At 40.1% G+C, this 20,784-nt stretch overlaps 2 protein-coding genes across 3 annotated transcripts in view; one reads left to right on the top strand and one right to left on the bottom strand.

Moving 5' to 3' along the window:
• Positions 1-334: 334 nt before the first annotated feature.
• On the top strand, positions 335-10,668 carry slc30a2 (solute carrier family 30 member 2). Its single transcript, XM_060883302.1, has 8 exons — positions 335-657; positions 4,882-5,090; positions 8,100-8,246; positions 8,386-8,539; positions 8,764-8,983; positions 9,560-9,665; positions 10,183-10,317; positions 10,442-10,668. The coding sequence occupies exons 1-8, from the start codon at positions 578-580 to the stop codon at positions 10,585-10,587; spliced, it is 1,197 nt and encodes a 398-aa protein (XP_060739285.1). The 5' UTR covers positions 335-577; the 3' UTR covers positions 10,588-10,668.
• Positions 10,669-15,421: 4,753 nt separating this feature from the next.
• Positions 15,422-20,784, bottom strand: part of gtf3c2 (general transcription factor IIIC, polypeptide 2, beta) — a 21,414-nt gene continuing 16,051 nt past the window's right edge. For both annotated transcript variants that reach the window (XM_060883914.1, XM_060883913.1), the window contains exons 13-19: positions 20,109-20,253; positions 19,215-19,376; positions 18,505-18,592; positions 18,298-18,417; positions 17,993-18,154; positions 16,936-17,043; positions 15,422-16,007 (exon numbers count right to left, since the gene is read on the bottom strand). In XM_060883914.1, the coding sequence (XP_060739897.1) occupies positions 15,786-16,007; positions 16,936-17,043; positions 17,993-18,154; positions 18,298-18,417; positions 18,505-18,592; positions 19,215-19,376; positions 20,109-20,253 (1,007 nt within the window). In that variant the 3' untranslated portion in view covers positions 15,422-15,785. The remainder of the gene's footprint in view (positions 16,008-16,935; positions 17,044-17,992; positions 18,155-18,297; positions 18,418-18,504; positions 18,593-19,214; positions 19,377-20,108; positions 20,254-20,784) is intronic.

A 20,784-nucleotide genomic window follows, 5' to 3' on the forward strand; every position in this document is an offset into this window, starting at 1 on the left:
GAGACAGGGAGAGAGAGAGGAGAGAGAGAGAAAGCAAAAGAGAGCAAGAGAGAGAGAGAAGAGAGAGAGAGAACGAGCAAGAGAAAGAGACGGGGGGGAGAGAGAGAGAGAGAGAGAGAGAGAGAACGAGCAAGAGAAAGAGACAGGGGGAGAGAGAGAGAGAGAGAGAGAGAGAGAGAGAGAGAGAGAGAGAGAGAGAGAGAGAACGAGCAAGAGAAAGAGACAGGGGGAGAGAGAGAGAGGAGAGAGAGGAGAGAGAGAGAAAGCAAAAGAGAGCAAGAGAGAGAAGAGAGTACGTACACACACACACGTGCACGCGCATTCTCTCTCTGCGTCTCAGCGCTGCGCCTTTTGCACAAACGCCTCAAGTTCAGCGCTGTGGCGCATTAATAACTTTCCTCGCTGCTCGGTTCACTGCGACGATGTGGGATTTGATTCCGTGCGATTATTTTCACTACTGATAAAAAATGGACTGGAGGATTGTTTGTCGCGTGCTGTAAAGGAAAGAAGAATCACAGGTGCTTTTGTAATTCAGCGCTCACCTTCTTACTCATTTACCTGTGATTACTCTGTAGCCATGGAGGCACGAGCGCATTCGGAGAAATCTCATCTCATTAACGAGAGAAACAGCAAAACATACTCTCTGAAACTTAACAGGTGAATATATCTATTTTTTGCATGTGTGTACGTTTGAGCTGCATTGGATGTCCAATGTTCAACGTGCGTTTGAGGTGCCTTTAAAAACCAAATTGACCATATAATAATAATAATAATAATAATAATAATAATAATAATAATAATAATAATAATAATGAATTATTATTATTATTGTTATTATTATTATTATAGTCATTCATTCATTCTAAACCCAGCAGTTTTTTTTTGTTAGTTTTTATTGTATTTTATTTTAAGTATTTAAATAAAGACGCACTGTCTATTAGTGTAGCTTGAAAAAAACCCAGTGATTTTTTTAATAGCTTAATCTTTCCACACTGCTGCAACACCCATCAGGTTGAGGACACCTCTTTTTTTTCCCAGGAAAAAAAAATTCAAATTGTCCCTAAGTGTCCATAGCACAGAAAGTCATATGGATGAGACGCAGCAGACTGCAGAGAGAAATCAACACCTGCAGTGAACAAAAACTAACACCTCCATCTGGACTTGTATAAACCCTGTAGGTGTTCATTTAACCCTGGCTTTTTTTTCTTTTCCTCCTTAATCTAGTCCTCTCAGAGATTGCATGGTGCATATGTGTGTGTGTGTGTGTGTGTGTGTGTGTGTGTGTGTGTGTGTGTGTGTGTGTGTGTGTGTGTGTGTGAATGAGCAAATTCATTTCCATGCATCACTTGCTTTTGGACAGCGTTTGACAAATGGCTTCGGTTTTTCACCTCTTAAAGGATCAGAAAAAAAAATCCAGCTTCAAAGCCGTCGTGTGTTTGTTCAAAAATCTTTTAGAAAGATTGTTTTAAAGCAAACACCACATTAACTGGATATTAAAACAAACAAAAAAGAAATAAAAATAATAATCAAAACGTTGCTTTATAGGATATCTGGATATCTTTATATCTGGATATTTTGTTTAGAAAAATAATTCGATTTGATAATAAACATTGATTTTAATTATTTTATTTTTATTTATTTATTTAAATTTTTTTGGTGCAGTGGCTGAACATTTCAAATTCGATAAAAAGCAATTAGTTCTAGATCAAAACGCGTTCTCTATGAAGACCAAGTGTCACAAGATCACAGTTAATTCTTGTGACATGAACAGGACATGTATCTCTATGCGTCCTCCTTTAGAGTGCTGTACATTTACTAGAATTTACTGTCGTGTGTTGGGGATATTTCAGCAGGATGGACATCTAGAATTATAGGACATTAATAAAGTCTGCAAAACCAGAATATTTTTTTTTTGGGTGGGGAGGGGTCACGTTTAATCTGTTTTAAATTCCAAAAATGTCAGATGGGTAAAATGTGTAAAAATGCAACCTCTTTAATCATGTTCCTCAATTCTAGGGTCTGTTAGAGCTGTAAAGCTGTGTGTCCTCTCGCGCGCGCGTGGGACTGTATGTGTGTGTATGTGTGTGTATGTGTGTGTGTGTGTGTTTCCTGTGATCTCTGTGTAGATAGAAAGAAAGGCAGACGCACAGGTGAGGAAAGTACAGTGTTAACCCTGGCTGTACCTTTGAAAAAAAAAATCTCAATCATGTGTCATTTCCGTGACGTTACTTATTAACTAAAACAATTCATTGTGTATGAATTGATCACACTAACTATAATAATAATAATAATAATAATAATAATAATAATAATAGTAGTAGTAGTAATGATAATTATTATAATAACAATAATTATAATAACAATAATACTAAAAATAATAATAGTAATAATAATAACAATAATTATAATAACAATAATACTTAAATAATAATAATAATAATAATAATAATAATAATAATAATAGGCATTTGCGTATAATGAGAGAAATCGGAAATAGGCATCCGACAGTGTCTTATGTTACTTATGAATTCTTCTGTTTATTATTGAAACATAATTTAGAGCAAACAAATGGTGTTGAAGTGTGATGAAGATTATAATTCGATTCCCTTTATATAAAATTGCAAATAGTGTATCAGAGCTATTTAACTCGAATGTCTATTGTATTGAACCGTTTAGTGATGGAGACTTTGGGTGCAAACTGTTCTTTAGTAAAAAAAAAAACAAAAAAAAAACCAGTCTGTTTTATTAGGATAAAGCTGTCACGAGACATATGGGAATAATTGTAGGTGCATGAAAAGAGCCTCCTGTCCTCACGCGTGCACCCACAAGTTTAAATCCCCTCTTTTCTGTATTTTTCTGCTGTTCATTTGCAAAGAATCGTTTGGTTCATTTAGAGAACCAAGACAAATACAACGAATTAATGAATCTGTGATTAAATTCGCATCAGTCACAGAAGATGAAAGTCTGCTGGCGGTGAGGACGCAGGATTGAGGTTACAGTAAATGCATGTAATAATAATAATAAAAAACATATTTTTGAAATCTATAATGTATAATTCTGACACATGCACCGAACACAGCGGCTGATAAACGAGCCAATTAATTTTTTTACTAACTCAATGTGAACGCGAATTTATTTATTTTTTTTCTAGATTTTTATTCGATTTTTTTTATTATTTTTTTTATTTTTTACATTTTTGTTATGATTATATACCTTGTCAGGTGCCACACAGCTGTGGTTTAAAAAACAAACAAAATAAAACAAAAAAACAAAAAAGAAACACTCAATTACTCGTTTTAATTTTTCTTGAATTAACTCGTGCAAATTAAATGAAAAGTGGTTTATCTTCATATATATGATCTTTTACAAGATGTCGGACGTTCACCCAAGTGTAAACTGAAAGAAGGTTCAAAAATGAAGTCCTATTGATTTCAGGAAGAACTGCCCCATGGTGAGGAGACGTATGTGTATATGGAGGGTATAGAGGGTGGGATTGTATCATGTGTGTCACTCCCAGTGGGGTGATTATACTGAAACTGTGTCTCGCTTGGCTGCTTCATTTCAGGCAGTGAGAGGTGTGTGTGTGTGTGTGTGTGTGTGTGTGTGTGTGTGTGTGTTGGGGGTGCTTATCTCTTCTGAGGCGAGAGGCAAGATTGCCCTTTTCCACTCCATTAGCTTCATCATAGCATCTCTCCCGTCAACACGCCTGCAGCAGAGGGACAGAGAGGACAGAAAAGCAGACTCAGCAGCTTCGGCCCACGCTGTGTTCATTAAACTCTGATGTGTATCCCTGATGTGTCACGCTGATTAAATGTATTGGAACATCATTTCAGTGGGGTTCTCATAGATTTGATCAACATTTGGTATTCTAGTGGTCAAGGGGTAACACTGTGTGTGTTAGAGATAAAATGAAGTTAACCGACCCTTAGTGTTTAAACCTTGGTCACTCTGTTACGGAGTCCTTTTTTTTACACCGTCTATCCGATATCTCACAAACGATAAGTGCGATGTTTGAAAGATTTATAAGGAATGATACATTAGGAATACATAGGGACATTATTTACATTGACATTATTTACTGTCCAGTGTCACCCAAACGAGGACGAGGTTCCATTATGAGTCTGGTTCCTCCCAAGGTTTCTTCCTCATGTCATCTCAGGGAGTTTTTCCTCACCACTGTCACCTCAGGCTTGATCATTAGGAATAGATGTTAGAGATAAATAGTACAATTTAAACATGGAGATCCCCACCCCACCCCTAAATATTTTATGGTTTTGCAGACTTTATCAATCTCCTATAATTCTAGATGTCCCTCCTGCTGAAATATCCCCAATACATGACAGTAAATTCTATTTAATTCTATTTAATTTACAAATAAATGAATTCAAATGAAATTGAATTGAAGGATGAATGTGAAGTTAAATCAAATTGAATGAACTGATTTAGAGATTTGGAATTTATCCAAACAGCAAGGTCAAGTTCTTTAAGCTTTCTTCCTGTACAGAGATGGTACTTAAATATTCAGGAACTCAGCATCTAAGATTTTTGCTATTGGACTTTGCTATCCGTCAGTTAGTAGTAAAGTCCAATATCTCAATAATTAGTGGTTCAGTGAAGGATTTATATCCTTCTCCTTGCTCCACGAACATTAAAATATAAATTAAGCTCACTACGAGGCATACATCTTGGTAACAAGAAGAGATCGACTTGGCAGAAGTCTCCCTGTCCTTGGCATCAAGTTCTACTTGTAATCTGTAATAAACTACCTGCCGTTTACATTTATTCATGGTTCAAACTCATTTCTAATATCTATAGTATATGTACCCAAAATATAAATCTGCATAACCGCTACAAAACATCTGTCTCTTTGTTTTTTTTCAGTGAATTTCCAGGTTCCGATGAAAGCTACCCGAGTCAGGTGTATGAAAACGGAGATGCCACCGGAGCCATCGAGTTGAAAAGGCCCGTGGGAGCCCACTGTCATGGAAGCAAAGCACAGTGGGAGGAAAACCGTGATAAAGTGGTGGCTAAAAAGAAGCTGTACATTGCCTCTGTAGTTTGCCTGCTCTTCATGATCGGGGAAGTGATCGGTAAGAGTCACGGTGCTGTAGAAAAGAACAACCAGTGCTGTTATACATACTTCTTAAAGACAGAGGGTGATTTATAAAAAGGTACATAGTGTGTTTGTGTATTGTTATATGTAGCAGGTTCAGAGGATCTGGTAACAGAAAGTTACACAACCAAGTCCAGATTTCAGCATTTCATGATCACAGGAATTAACACACGATCATCCAAACTCTGCATAGACGTATCGAGTGACGACGTGTGAACATGAGTTCAGCTCTCATAGAATCTCAGTCATGTCAGATGTCACTGGGAGGAGATTAAAAAGAGAAATCCAGTGCTGATGATTTCACCAGGTCAATTATTCACCAGGTCCAAGGCACAACACAAAAATAATCCATCCTGGATGAACTGCTTAGAGTAAAATGTATTGTATTCCTTTTGTATTCCTTTTTCTCTTCGGATATGATCGGTAACATATGGAGAGGGTAGACGCTGCCTTATTTTGCTGTAATGACCGCTGGATCAGACTCCACATACCGGTTTGTTTATGTAGATCCCGACGATCCGTGTCCGTCTGATCCAATCCGCTGGAGTGACGTCTGAACACGAGCTTTAGTGGAAGAAAAACAATTGAAGATGAGCCTGACTTTTTGTACAAAGTGGTTAAGAGCAGAGATTTGCTTACATTTGATAATAATATCAAAATAGTGCAGAATATTCATTCATTCATTCATTTTCTATCGCTTATCCGAACTACCTCGGGTCACGGGGAGCCTGTGCCTATCTCAGGCGTCATCGGGCATCAAGGCAGTATACACCCTGGACGGAGTGCCAACCCATCGCAGGACACACACACACACACTCTCATTCACTCATGCAATCACACACTACGGACAATTTTCCAGAGATGCCAATCAACCTACCATGCATGTCTTTGGACCGGGGGAGGAAACCGGAGTACACGGAGGAAACCCCCGAGGCACGGGGAGAACATGCAAACTCCACACACACAAGGCGGAGGCGGGAATCGAACCCCCAACCCTGGAGGTGTGAGGCGAACGTGCTAACCACTAAGCCACCGTGACCCCAATAGTGCAGAATATTGAATACTGAAATTTCATTTCAACTGATAGAACCTATAAAATGTTTATTTCCAGATTTTAAAAAAATCCCATATGTTATATTTAATGTGCTCTCAAACTGGTGGATCAACTGAATCTTTTTGCTAAATCCTAGAACCAGTTTAAATTTCTGCTACAAAATACTGTAAAGCTTTTTTTCCCCCACATCATGTGTTCTGTAACTGATTTTGCTCTACATTGGACTGATTACTGAGGAAACAGAACTGTGCTAACAATAAATTCAGAACCCTGAGTGAACAGTAAAGCCTAGCGTACACTATGCCACCATCGACTAAGGTTTATTTTCAATCGTGAAATATTTTCTTTTGACGCACTCTTTGACTAGCCGTGTATACGACAAGAAACAGCCAGCGAGAGACGTGAAGGCAAATCGGATTTGTTTGCCATCGTGTGCCACAGATCTCTGAATCTTTCATCTCTTAGCGTATGGGAGCTTGAGGACTGAATGAAATCTTTTCAATGTATCGTATCCAAATGGATGTTAGGAAGAGCAAAAATAAACAAACAGCTCTGTTGCTTTTGGCTAGCCTGAGATTTACTTGTTTTTCTCGTTTCTGAACAGAATATCCGATACAGTCGCATGTCAGATGAGAGAGAACTTCTTTGAGAACTGCTGATCTATTCAATAGTGCTATGTTACAAAGTCTAATTTAAATTGATTGTGTTTAACCTGTGCAACATAATCATTATGTGAAATTCTCTTTAGACTCACCAGCACACAACGTTCTGGGCTTCTAGCTTCTATTAATCTGGAATTTTGTATTCTATTATTCTTTCTATTTTTCTTCAATATTAACCTTTTGGTTTATGTTTACGTTCTGTAAAGCTGCTATGAGACAACGTCAATTATAAAAGCGCTATACTGTACAAATAAACTTGAATTGAATCGAATTCTCCGTCTTCAAACAATCAGAAAACGAAAAAGCTGTTCAAGTCGCAGAAAAATACAGTGCTATGAAACGAAGTACTTTGTCTAGAGATTAAGGATCAGAGTTCAGGAGTCAGACATGACGCAGTGGGTCAGATATGATCAGCAGCTCATTTTCAGGTCTTCAATTTTTAATTTTTTTAAACGTCCTATTTAAAAACCTTAGTTTTTCTTGTTACTCTACATTACAGTCATACTCTAAAATGGATTCAACTCATTTTAGAAGCTATACTTGGAACTTGCACGCTTACAAAATGTCACATTAAAAAATAATAATTAATGAGATTCAGACCAATCATTCTGTCTGATATGAAAAAGATGCTGGAAAAGCAAACGATGTGCAGGACTTGAAGTATTTTCCACTGCTCAGGAGAAAACAGGGACTCATTTACAACTCTCACTAAACATCTACTGTAACATCTTACGTCGTTCCTGCGTATCAATACACTGTAGTTTAATCTGGATCATTTGTGTAAATTCAACCAGAATCTCAGTCACTTTAAATCAAGCTCGGTGTGTCGTGACGGCTCCTCCGTTTTCATCGACTTTTATTCGGATGCCATTTGTTTCTTGTCGTCTTCGAGGGAGATGAATGTTCCTTCTGTGTGGAATGAAGCATTAAGGATTTCTGGTTTAATAATCATTTATTGTTCATTTTTACATCGTAGTATTGACTCTGGGCTCAATGCTGGCTTCAGAGCGGAGCATTAAATTTCTTAGACAACATTTATTAGGCTCCAGTCTTCTCCAGGAATAGTGAGAGAATCATTTAATAGTTTTTAACGTAGACGGGTTGTTTGACTTTTTTATGATCAAATATCAATGACTAATAGACTAATCTTAATTTTAAAATGTGAAAGCTCTGATTGAAAGCCACAAGCAAATAAACAGTGATGTTATGCGATTTGTTGATACGTCTCTCGACTAGCTTCCAGTGGTCCGTGTTCTCTCTGTTTCTCCAGGAGGTTATCTGGCCCACAGCCTGGCCATCATGACCGACGCTGCTCATCTTCTCACAGACTTTGGCAGCATGATGGTTAGCCTTTTCTCCCTGTGGATTTCCTCTAGACCTCCCACCAAGACCATGACCTTTGGCTGGCACCGATCAGGTAAGTATTATTGAAGCAAAACCAACATCTGCTCCAACATCTGCATGAGATATTAGTCATTCAGTGAGAATATTTGTGTGTTGTTGATGATGTCCTTGTCTTAAGTAATGGGTTTGTTTGTTTGTTTGTTTGTTTACAGAGATTTTGGGAGCCCTGATATCCATAATGTCGATCTGGATCGTTACTGGGGTGTTGGTTTACCTGGCTGTTGAGAGAATTGTAAAAAATGATTATGAAATCGACGGCAGAGTGATGCTGCTGACTTCAGGGTGTGCCGTCATGGTCAACATCATGTGAGTCAAAAAAAAAAAAATGTACTCCAGGATTATTAGACCACCCAGGTGACTACACACTCACTGTGTTCCACTAAATAACTGTAGCTGCTTCAAGTCTGGCTACGGTAATTATGCTAACCCAGACCTGTCCATAATCCTACCTTGCTGTAGTTAGTGGGCGTGGCTTAAGATTTACTAGTTTAATTTAAGAGGCTAGTGGTTTTAATCCATTGTTGTTACAGAATGGCGTACATCCTCCATCACTCCACCAACTTTCACGGGAATGACTCTGGCTATCATAAGATCACTGAGAATGGGATGAGTCCAGTGGGACATGGACACTCTCACAGCCTCCTCGGTAGCCATGGGAACACCAGTGTCAGGGCGGCATTCATCCATGTTCTGGGTGACCTTTTACAGAGTTTTGGGGTGATGGTTGCAGCCATCGTTATCTACTTACGGGTAAATACCTCAAATCACTCCATACAGTACAGTCACACAAAGTGTTCTAGAGCTACACTATATGGCAAAAGTATGCACACCACTGATCATCAGACCCATATGGGGTTCTTCAGCAAAGTGCATCTATAGAACACACATCAGTATTACATTTTCTCTTCAGTGGAACTACAAACCAGTTCCCGCATGACAATGTCCCTGTGCACAAAGCAGCTCCATGAAGACATGAAGGTTGGAGTGAAGAACATGAGTGTCCTGCACAGAGCCCTGACTCTGACTCAACCCCACTGAACACCTTTGGGATGAACTGGAGTCTCCTCAACATCCTAATATCAGAGTCTGAACTCACTAATGTTCTTGTGGCTGAATGAATTCCCACAGTTACAGCGGAAAACCTTCACAGAAGAGAGAAGCAGATTGGAGGAGGTTATTACAACGGCAGACGAGAATTGGACTTTCAAAAAGGACATATGGGTGTGATTTGTGATTGTCATGGGGTGCACAAACTTTTGTCAATATAGTGTGATGTGTTACGATAGATTTTTAAAGAAGACTAACTGAATGCTTTGTGTGTTGCAGCCAGAATATAAAATCGCTGATCCCATCTGCACCTTCCTGTTCTCTCTGTTTGTCCTGGGAACAACACTCACCATCCTCCGGGATGTGTTCCGCATCCTCATGGAGGGTAGGTTTGGGGTTTTAGCGGCTCAGCGTATGATTATATACACAAATCATAAAACTGAAACAAACAGCTACTGTAATATCGAAATAAACAGATATATTTTGGATCCAGGGGTCAGTAGGCCATGACCTCTCAATGGTTTTCTAATAAGAGGACTTATGTGGTAAGTCACATGATTTTATGGTTTAATCTGACCCACTGGTGCACATGTAGTGGACACGCCGACACAAACAGAGTTTAAATGACTTCAGAAGCTGACGTTACTTGGACGAGGTGATGCGTTTTTGTGTCCTACCTAATAGTGGTACAACACAGAGTTTATCATGAGGAGATCATGAGTTCAAATCCCAGATAACCAAAGACGTGTCTTTCTTTAACCTTCTAATTAATTGGAAATACTAACAATTATTGATTTGATTTGATTAGTGATTCAATCAGCTAATCTCATCGTTAATCTAATAGTGTTAGTAAAATCTTCACATCTTCACTGTGTCCTTCATGGCATCGGTTTATCTTTCAGGAGCACCCAGAGGAATTAAGTTTAACTCTGTGAAGGAGGTTCTGCTCTCGCTGAAATCTGTAAAGGCTTTGCACAGTCTGCACTTGTGGGCTCTAACTATAGGACAGCCCCTGGTTTCTGTCCACGTGGCCATTGGTAAGACCTGAACTTCACTTCACTCTGACATATTTCCCTAAAACCATTTCGACTTGTAAGTGATGTCACCGATTTGCGTATTGTATTTAGTGCTCAAATAAAATGCCGTTTGTGTTGTCATCAGAGGAGAACGCAGATCCTCACAGCGTACTGAAGGAAGCCACAGAACTCCTGCAGACCAAGTTCGGCTTCTACGCCACCACCATCCAGGTCGAGCCCTACAGTGAGGACATGGCCTACTGCACCATGTGCCAGGATCCCATAGATTAATCTCACCAAGAAAATCCGGTGAGGAAGCAGTTTCCGTCCTGGGAAGCGGCCTGTCTGAAATACATTGTTTTTGAAACCCTACTGGTGCACTTTTTAGTTCTTGGTTATATGTACATGCAGAGATACTGCCATCCTTTCATAGTTCCTAAAACATTTATGCTTTAGCAAGCTTTAATCCCATAACACACACAACAACGGCTTAGTGGTTAGCACGCTCGCCTCACACCTCCAGGGTTGGGGGTTCGATTCCCGCCTCCTCCTTGTGTGTGTGTGTGTGTGTGTGTGTGTGTGTGTGTGTGTGTGTGGAGTTTGCATGTTCTCCCCGTGCCTTGGGGGTTTCCTCCGGTTTCCTCCCCCAGTCCAAAGACATGCATGGTAGGTTGATTGGCATCTCTGGAAAATTGTCCGTAGTGTGTGATTGCATGAGTGAATGAGTGTGTGTGTGTGTGCCCTGCGATGGGTTGGCACTCCGTCCAGGGTGTATCCTGCCTTGATGCCCGATGACGCCTGAGATAGGCACAGGCTCCCCGTGACCCGAGGTAGTTCGGATAAGCGGTAGAAAATGAGTGAGTGAGTGAGAGTGAGTGTTAACAAACAGAGGCATTAAACAGCTGCCCCACACTGATCACCAAACAACCACAAGGTCCAAATTAATGTCCATGACTCTTCAAGATGTTTTCTTTGCTCACTTTTACCGAGATCAAACACAATGGCTCTGAATCATCAGAGTTGTATAGGGACAAAGTATGTGATCTCTGGATGAGTGTGTTTCAGATTGAACTCATTAAAACTCCTGTGCACAAGGAGACCTCAGTAAATTACAGCTCCATGTGCACACATGTAGGTAAACCTTAATCACACGACACAGGTCACAGCTCGTTACTCTGTGGCGTGAGTAATAAGCAGATTTACATACGAGAGGCGTCATGGACGTGAAACGCAAACTCAGACCCTTCTTAGAGATTTTTTTTTGTCCAATGTAAATTTTATTTGAATATTCTTCTTTTTGATTATTTTTCAGATTTGTTTATTTTAGTCATATTTATTTACATATATTTACATTATATATAATTTATTTTTTTTTTTTTTTTGACCAACATCCAAAAAAGGAACTCCACCCACATTACAGTAAAGGACGGTAAATTAAAAGTAAATTTTTATAAACCTGTTGGATCCTTGTCTCTCATGAATAATTAGTGTTTCATGCTCTAGCTAGTCTCATGTACTCAGACCTTTAATCTGACTGCAGAAGGTCTGAACTCCACAGCAGCTTTTACTGGCCAAGGAACCGTCCAAGAGGGCGTCTGAGTGACACGTAAAGCAGCCAATCACAGTTCGTTGTCATGTTTAAAGTCTCTAGAGAAAAAAGATTAATGATAACACTTTTATGTGTTTTTGTATGCAGGAGGTCTTCAGTCAACTAGGACCTTTAACTCAGCTTCACTAAATAGTTTTTTTCACTCTTAATAGCATCACATGGACACTTTCTTTAGCCGCAGCTCGTTTGGCGTCGATCATCAAACGCACGTAACATGACTCTTTCTACATAAGCAAAGCATGACGTGTCCAACATTTTTTATATTTTCTTCGATAAAATAAGTGCACCACTTCTTAATCACACTCCAGACACTATTTACTATTGGGATGTGGTAGCTCAGTGGTTAAGGTGTTGGGCTACTGATCGGAAGGTCATGGGTTCGAACCCCAGGTCCACCAGGCTGCCACTGCTGGGCCCCTGAGCAAGGCCCTTAACCCTCAGTTGCTCAGTTGTAAGTCACTCTGGATAAGGGTGTCTGCTAAATGCCGTAAATGTAAATGTAAATGTACACTATGTAGTGTGTGTACAGTGTGATTTGGGACGCACCTCTAGATTTGTAGTGTTGTTTTCCCAGAGCGAGAAACACTTCTTTCTAGCAGCTCTGAGCCCACAGGATGGAGTGGATGCTGGGTTTCAGTGTGACTGCAATGAGGACACACGAGTTTCCACACGTGATCTAAAGATGTGAAGATTTATCATTTAAGCCTAAATTACAATCTAACAAAATTAAAAACTGAGAGAGAGGGAAATTCAAGGCACTAATTACTCGAGGGTCGCAACGATTTAACTCTGCCTCGAGTTGTTTATCGTCAGCAGACGTTCCTCCCGATCGAATGACGTCCTATCAGGTGATGATGACAGACGTCTAGACTCATTCCAAGTGCATATGATTTCGAGTGCAAACACACTGCCATAACTTTCAACAGATGTGACTGCCACATTCCAACGAGTAGCTCAGCGCTGCCGCGTCCCTGCATCGCTCCATTAAAGGGACCGAAACAAAGCGATCGTAAAGCTAATAAACGGGGAATCCCGGCAGAACCAACTAGGCACATAAACATGTATCATTAAATCGTTAAAAGGGCGTGGCTGGCACCTTATACTCGATAGAATGTGTATCATATTAACCAAAATAATTTGAATGGAAAAAAAAACATGTATTGTTTATACCTGTGTATCACAGAGTTAGCACAGTTAGCCGTCACATACAGTCGAATCACACGCGCGTGCGCGCTCGTCAATTCCATCAAGTTTTTTTTTCATTCTTTTATATTTGCAGAGTGTGTGAACATTTCAGTGTTGGGTTTTAACAGTAAAAATGTTATCACTGTGTCGTACTGAACCCCAAACTATTACAGTTTAGTTTGTCAGGTTTCGTGTCCACATGTAGATGCGGTGGAAATGAGAAGACAGACACGACACGATAACACACACGACATGACTGTTTCCTCAGACTTAAACTCAGATCAGAGCTTCATGATGTTAATCAGCTCAGGAGGGAAACACAAAGTTTTAAATGAAGCTTTAAAACTTCCTGAACCCCAGGTTCAGTTTCAACCGGATTTTGACTTGAAACTCTGAATCAGTAACTTTACAGCGAAAATGGGACAAGACTCCATCTTACTCTCAGACACACACACTCTCTCCCTCACACACACACACACACCCTGAGAGGCAGTTAATCAGTCCACCTTCCTGCATGCTTTTGGGAGGTGCAGGGATAGCAAACATTACAGCTAAAAGTATGTGCACCCCTGACCATCACAACCATAAAACTCATTCATGACTCCATAAACTGTTCATGATTCATCAGTAGAATTCACTCCACCTGCTCGTTTCTGTGTGACTTTGATGAATAAGAGCCGTTCTCTCCGGCTGGTATGCAAACATGTTGTTTTTTGTGCTTTAAGGTCTGCTTTAAAGTGTTTCGATAGCGTGGGCTGCACTGTAAAGAAAAAAATATTGATGGTTCATCAGTATACATGTGAAAAACCCTACTGAGGAGCGGCACGCTCGCATGAGTGCCGAGTTCAACCTAAAAACTGCCAAGCAAAAGATTTCTGATGAAAGGATCTCACCGCCTCGCTGACCATGTACTGTCGTTTGTGTCGATTCTAGCACTTTTGATAAAAACTGAGATATTTTACTTATAAGCATCTCAGCATTACTGCAGCATGATGAGCAAGTGGGGTGGGGGGGGGGGGAAGAGGATAAAAGGACCAATAGATATAAATTTGAATATTTTTTTTAATAGTGCTGCACTTAGTGTACGTCATATGACGGAGTAGAAGCTTCTAAGTTTTTACTCCATCCCTCCTTTCCCTCCCTCCTCTGTCGTCTGTTTTGGATCTCGATTCGTTCCTGGAGCTGAGAATCTTTGATTTTATTCTAAATTGTTTAAAATAATAATAATCCAACTTGAAGGAGTTGATTTTCCCACCGAATACATGATGAAATGAAAGTGTGGGAATAGAACAGTGCACTAGAACCAAAACACACCACCATAAAGAGTAATATTCCTCTAAAAACGTTCCTCAGCCCAAAACAAACAGAGGTGACTTTAAGGCCGAATGTCCGTTAACGTGTTCGCTTCTGATGTGTCTGACGTGCCCTGTTTTTGTGCTTCGTTACAAGTCAGTATGCAACTTTGAAAAGCTGTAAAAATTCTTAAATGTGTGTCTGTGTGAATGTGTGTGTGTATATATATATTTTACATATTGTATAAAAGTCCTTGGTGTAAATGTGTAACTGGTGGTACTGTGTGTATCTACGTGTTCTCATTTATCACTACACATTTAATAAACTCAGCTTTTTGTAAACCAAGATAAAATAAAACAAGCGTCCAAAATGAAATCGCGACATCAGTTCTTAACAAAGTGTTCGCTAGCAGCACAAAGTCGGAATTACGAGTTGGGAACTACAGATTTTATTTGAGTTGAGGTAAAGGGTGTGTTCGTTTGGGGACATCCTGTCAGTCAGAAAACATGGTGGAATCAATGGATGCAGCATCTGTAGTTGCTGGTACATTTTTAAAAATTTTACATTTATTTATTTATTTATTTATTTATTTACTTACAATAAAACAACCTAACTGCTGCCTCTGAGCTCATAGTTACCCAGAGCTGTAGAGAGAAATGATTCTGTTGCCCAGAAAACCACAGTGGATTCATCAACCTTGTTAAAAACATCAGTACAGAGCTACATGATGCATCTGAGGCATCTCACAGCACTGTGTTCAGCGCTCTTATTAATGAGCCTGAAGTGAATATCACACTCTTAGTGTATCTGGTGCGTGTGTGTGTATGTGTGTGTGTTCATTACAGCAGCAGGGATGTGTAATTAGACATGATTAATGAGGCAGGAGGTGAGCTATACACTCTTGGTAAAAAGACAAGAGAGAACAGATAGGACTGAACACCAGTCACATTAAAAGCGTCCACAGGGAAGGCGGCCGCTCCAATTGTAGACGGACCTTTGGACAAACAAAGGATCAGGACAAAAAAATAAATCCAAATATATCACTGACTTATTTTAATTAAGACACAAACACATCGTACAAAAAAAAACAGAGAGAGTCACACACAAATAAAACCTGAACCTAGAGTCTTCATTTTAGAAAAAACATCTATAGCAGATGAAAAGTGCTGTTGAAGTAATGACACAATTCCAGTACAACACAACAACGAATAAAAAACCAAGTGCACAGAATATAAAACCTACCAACTTTCACCATCTGTATCAAAATAGCGCTTTTAAATCTTATCCAAAATAAGTTAGGATTTAAAAAAATATCTGATAGTCGTAGAAGAGTAAAATCAAAGGACTGGAATAAACAAATGCACCACATCTCTGTGTGTTTTCATGGCTTACTCTGGAGCGTCTAGGGCACTTGCACCGTCTCGGCCGTGCACTGGTGGACAGCGGTAGCGGACACCTCTTTTTCCTGAGAGCGGAACATGGTGCTAAACTGTGCTTGGGCCTCGCAAACAAGTTTGTGCATGAGTGGACTGTCCAGGCCGCTGATGCAGTGAACACGCACCAGTCCAGACTGGCCGGCAGACAGCACCCAGCTGTGAGCGTCCATGTTTGGATTGTAGCACACCTAGAGGACGAGACATGTTTATTTTTCCCCATTTAATCTCTACTGCAACATCTGGAGGATGGAGGAGAAATGAATCATTAAGTTTAGACACCAAAACACAAGATACGGGCAAAACAGTGTTTCTATTATTTTGTCCAGTGAGAATCACGTTAGGAGCCATAAATACTATGATGGAGCGAGTGACGATAAATATCAGTAGAAAATGCTTAGGAAATTAATCTAGAATTAAAGGTGGGGTCTCTGATGTTTGAAAGCCAATGTTGACATTTGAAATCACCAAAACAAACACGCCCCTAACCCAAATGGGTCCCACCCCTGTATTGATAGCTCCGCCCACACATACATACGTAACCCAGGCAACTAATGGAAACTAAATGTGTCTTTATCATAGCTGAAGGGAAGAACAATACGATTGCAGATAAACAAACAAGCAACAAAGACACACGAGCATAATCACGTAAAGGACGGCATATATTAGTTCTGTGAAACAAAGCAAAACCAATGTTACTCACCTATCGAGAAGGAAAAAAACGCCTCGGCGTCTTAAGTAAAGTTGGCCGCATATTCTGGAAAGCTGATCCTATATTAACACGGTCCTACTTCTTGCCTTATCGTAAGCCTTTCTTCGCTTTCTTTCTTTGTTTTTATCCTCCATGTCAATGTTAAATCTGCTTTCTGCTAATATCACACATGCGCACTGAACACTCTCTCCGCCCATATTGACAAGACACGCCCCTTTCTGCTCAATGGCTACACGTTTGTTTTGATTTTTGTTTTGTTTGTCGTCCCGACTCAGTTTTCTGAAGCATTTCTCAAACAACGGAGACCCCACCTTTAATCCTCATGAATTGTGTTGTTTCTGTAGATGATGTTTGACAGATAATTAAACTTCAGCTTCGGCTCCACTGAGTTCTCCTGACCTTCTTACCTGGTACAGTGCATTGAGAGGCATCTGATCCACGGGAAGCAGACCTTTATTCTCTGAGGTCTGCAGCTGCTTCACTATAGGCCTCTGCTGATATTTTTTAAAAGATCTCTGTGTGGGAGGTTCATGTGCAAGAAACACACACACACACACACACACACACACACACACACACACAATTCAGAGTACTGACTATACATCTCTCCATTCCACATCCTTATGGTTGTTATTACAAATTTGAATACTATATTCACCTGAGCAGTGACTTATTCCAGTATAATCGATATAATAATAATAATAATAATATACTGTACGATGAGCATGAATAACCAAGTGGTGTTTGTTTTAAACAAAGAGCACAAGCACACATTTCAAACTCCCCAAAAGTAAAATACACTTTCTGAGATGATAAAGGTTGAGATGAGATGATTAAAGGTTATTCTGGTTATTCTGGTTATAATTACGCTGCTACAGATGGCTGAATGAAACCACAGACCAGCAGCAGACTGAGAAGGATACGGTGACTAGTCAAGAACAGACTGCCGGAGTACAATCGGTTTTAAAGAGGATCGAGGAGGGAGTGTAATGCGTCGGAAACATCCCAGATGAGAAATCTTGGTTGGATAAAAGTAGAATGTTACAATGGTGTGGAGGAACCCAGGAGAGGATTTCAGTCATATGGAATGGAGGTGCAGCATCTGGGGTGAAGCTCGTGTTCTGTTTTTCTTAGAGCGGTGTTGGTGAAGCTGGTGTTCGTTAATTTCTTCACAAACATGAATATTTTGGCACAGGAATCAGTTATTCAAGTGAGATTAACAAGAAGAAACAGTGTCGTGTTGCTGAAGTGAACGTTTTGTTGGTGGAAACAACTCAGATTCTGTAAAGATGTTCTGCTAAACAAAGAACTAAAGTTCTGTATTTAAAACCTATTTTTGGGGAATTGTGCTTATGGTATCTTTCTTTAAAATAAAGACCAACAATATGGTTTAAGTGTCTATAACATTTTGCGTCCTGACAATTAAATCGGGGTTAAAGCAGAGAACCACAAGAAGACACTCACAAGATCCATGTCATTGAAGCTGAGGTAGTATTTTCTAACAGCCCCTCTGTAGGTCTGGGGCTCCTGCTGTGTCGAGTCACACTCTTCCTCCTCTTCATTGAGGTGAGCATCCTTAGATCTCTGACCAGGCTGAAACGGTACCAGCTCGGCCTTGTACACCGGCTAGACGCAGAAAGACATGCTAACGTTAGCAGTATGTCCTAGGAAGCTCTATATGAACAAATCTAATCACTGACATTGAGGAAACACCTCAATGTGAGATCTTAGTGCAGGAAAATTATCATGGGAGTGTATCAAGAACATACAAATCGATGTCTCTTGCTGTTGCCGTAGTTGCAGTTTGGGTCACACAGCACAGAGCAAACAAACTCTCCGATGTTGTCCCCGATTACACAGGAGTTCATCCAGTCGGACACAGAGAAGCTCTGAGGGCGAAAGAGAAAGAATCATCATCATATGAAAGTTTGACAGAGTGATCGGTGTTCACTCAGTATTCATGTACACACTCTTACCCAGACAGTAGCTTTCCTGGAACAAACAAAGAAAGCCTTTTGACTGAAGTAACCTGAGTCAAGATAGTGGAGTCCTTGTTGGCCAAGCCTAGAACAAAGAAAGAAAAAAAGTCTTGCTTTGGAATTTAATATAGAAAATTAAAAATCACACGACCTTCGTCTTTACATACAGTATAACCTGCGTCCCAAATGACAGACTATACTACACACTATGCAATATGTACACTACTCTAGCGAATAGTGTACGAAGGTTAGAAAGGTTTTATTGTCTGTGACGGAATGGTAACTTTTATTTATTTATTTTTTTTACTGACAGGAAATAGAAGCTGTTTCCCAGTCGATTAGCGAATAACAATGTCAAACGTGACACTGCTAGCGAGACGTTTTCAAAACGTTGTGGGTTAATTTAAAAAGACTTTTGTAAGACGTTGCGTCCACCGGAGCGTCGTCGGCCATCTAGAAACTATTTCTCGTCAAATGTCAGCTCATGCTAGCCCCGCCCCTGTTCATTTACGTAAGCAAAGTAGTTAGTGTTGGTTGCATGAAGTGACATTCTACATGTGAATAAATGAATCATCCGAGTCATTGAGATGCACTTCTTTTTCTCCTTGTAGTTCTCAGTGTGACTCTCACTATTTGTTACTATAAGCGTGATTTAGGATGCAGACTATAGACAGTTTGAGACATTAAACATTAAGGCGGAGCCTCACGTGGCATAGCAGGACTCCTGGGTGATAAAAACTCCTGGCCAAAAGATAGGCCAGGACACATCAGTGTGCAAGAAGCGCTTGATTGCCTTAAGGGAAGTGTGGGTCTTAGTCAAGTTCCACAGTTTAACCATGCGATCCTCTCCTACTGTCACCATCAATTCACTACAGGAAAAAAAACAGAGTGAATGAGTCAAAAAGACCTATATAATGTGGAGAACAACAGATTCAAACAATGAAGCCACACAGAATGCACTCAATGCATTAGGAATTAACGTCTCAGTAATGTCAAGAGGCATGTGGGGGGATGTGGAGGCATGTAGGGGGTATTTGGAGGCCTGGAAAATGCGATAGCTTAGAGATTAAGGTGTTAGATTACTTATTAGAAGGTTGCGAGCTCGAATCCCAGGTTTGGGTTCAGGGACCTGGTGGTCCAGTGGCACAATACAACAGTCTCACCATCGCAACCTGGGTTCAATTCATGGGCATGGAACCAATCCAGCCACTGACGGATTAACTCTAAATATTGGTTCCAAGCCCAGGTAAAATGGGAGGGTTGTGTCAGAAAGGGCATCTGGAGTAAAACCTGTGCCAAAATGAACCAATCGGCAACCCTGAAGAGGGAGCAGCCGAATAAGAACAACAATGTGTGTGTTTGGACACTTCATATGTGGCTTCATTAAAGATCACAGTTATGGGGTTTTAGTATCTAGCTTTCTAGTTTAGTATCAATAAATTCCGTACATAGTCCAGGTCTTGAATCAGTTTCTTTAACTGTTGTGGTAGAAGTTTCCTTAAAAACAGTACTGTCTTCTCCTCCCATGATGTACTCGCTCAGTTTGCAGACATAGTGATTAAAATGTGATCGCAATCAGCATGAATAATCTGAACTGTTACCTCGAGGCCCTGCACCAGCTGAGGCGGCGAATAATGCTGTCATGAGCCAGGAAGCAGTGGTAGGGGTAAAGAGAAAAAGATCCATCCACAGATCTAACTCGAAGCAAGGGAGACGTCGAGCTCAGATCCCACAAAGCCACAGTACCTACAGAAGGTGGTATATATATATATAAAAAAAAAAAAATTTAGAGTGTTAAATCATACCATTATCCTATCATACCCGCTAACTATCACCGAGTGACGATGCCATCACCTGTGGCTATAGAGAGGTATATAGTAGGATACAGAGTATAGCTGGAGCAATGATGAGGAAGGAACAGAAGTGGGCGTGGCCAGACAGAGATAACAGATACATATCATTAAAAAAGTAAAAATATACCTGAAGCCAGAAGTCAGCTGTCTGCTAGTCCATTAGCATTTAGACATAATAGAGTTAATAGCAGAATTTAGTCTGTATTTTGTATTGTTAATAATTACATAGTAAAGTAAGGAAAGCTTAGAAAACTGTAACAAAAAAAGCGTTATGAATTATTAGCTGTAACTAAACTCAAACTATATAAACTACATAAACTGTGCGATGAGTGTGGACAGCGATGAGTGTGGGTTGTGATGAGTGTGGGCAGCGATGAGTGTGGACAGCGATGAGTGTGGGTTGTGATGAGTGTGGACAGCGATG

Source organism: Tachysurus vachellii, chromosome 12 (assembly GCF_030014155.1).
Source record: "Tachysurus vachellii isolate PV-2020 chromosome 12, HZAU_Pvac_v1, whole genome shotgun sequence".
Taxonomy (NCBI): domain Eukaryota; kingdom Metazoa; phylum Chordata; class Actinopteri; order Siluriformes; family Bagridae; genus Tachysurus; species Tachysurus vachellii.

What these genes read in the sequence shown, in the direction of transcription:
- slc30a2 (XM_060883302.1), top strand. Translation starts at nt 578, where the DNA reads ATGGAGGCACGAGCGCATTCGGAGAAATCTCATCTCATTAACGAGAGA. An exon ending in GCCGTCATGGTCAACATCAT is followed by an intron (nt 8,540 to 8,763) that starts GTGAGTCAAAAA and finishes TTGTTGTTACAG; the next exon opens with AATGGCGTACATCCTCCATC. An exon ending in GTTCCGCATCCTCATGGAGG is followed by an intron (nt 9,666 to 10,182) that starts GTAGGTTTGGGG and finishes TTTATCTTTCAG; the next exon opens with GAGCACCCAGAGGAATTAAG.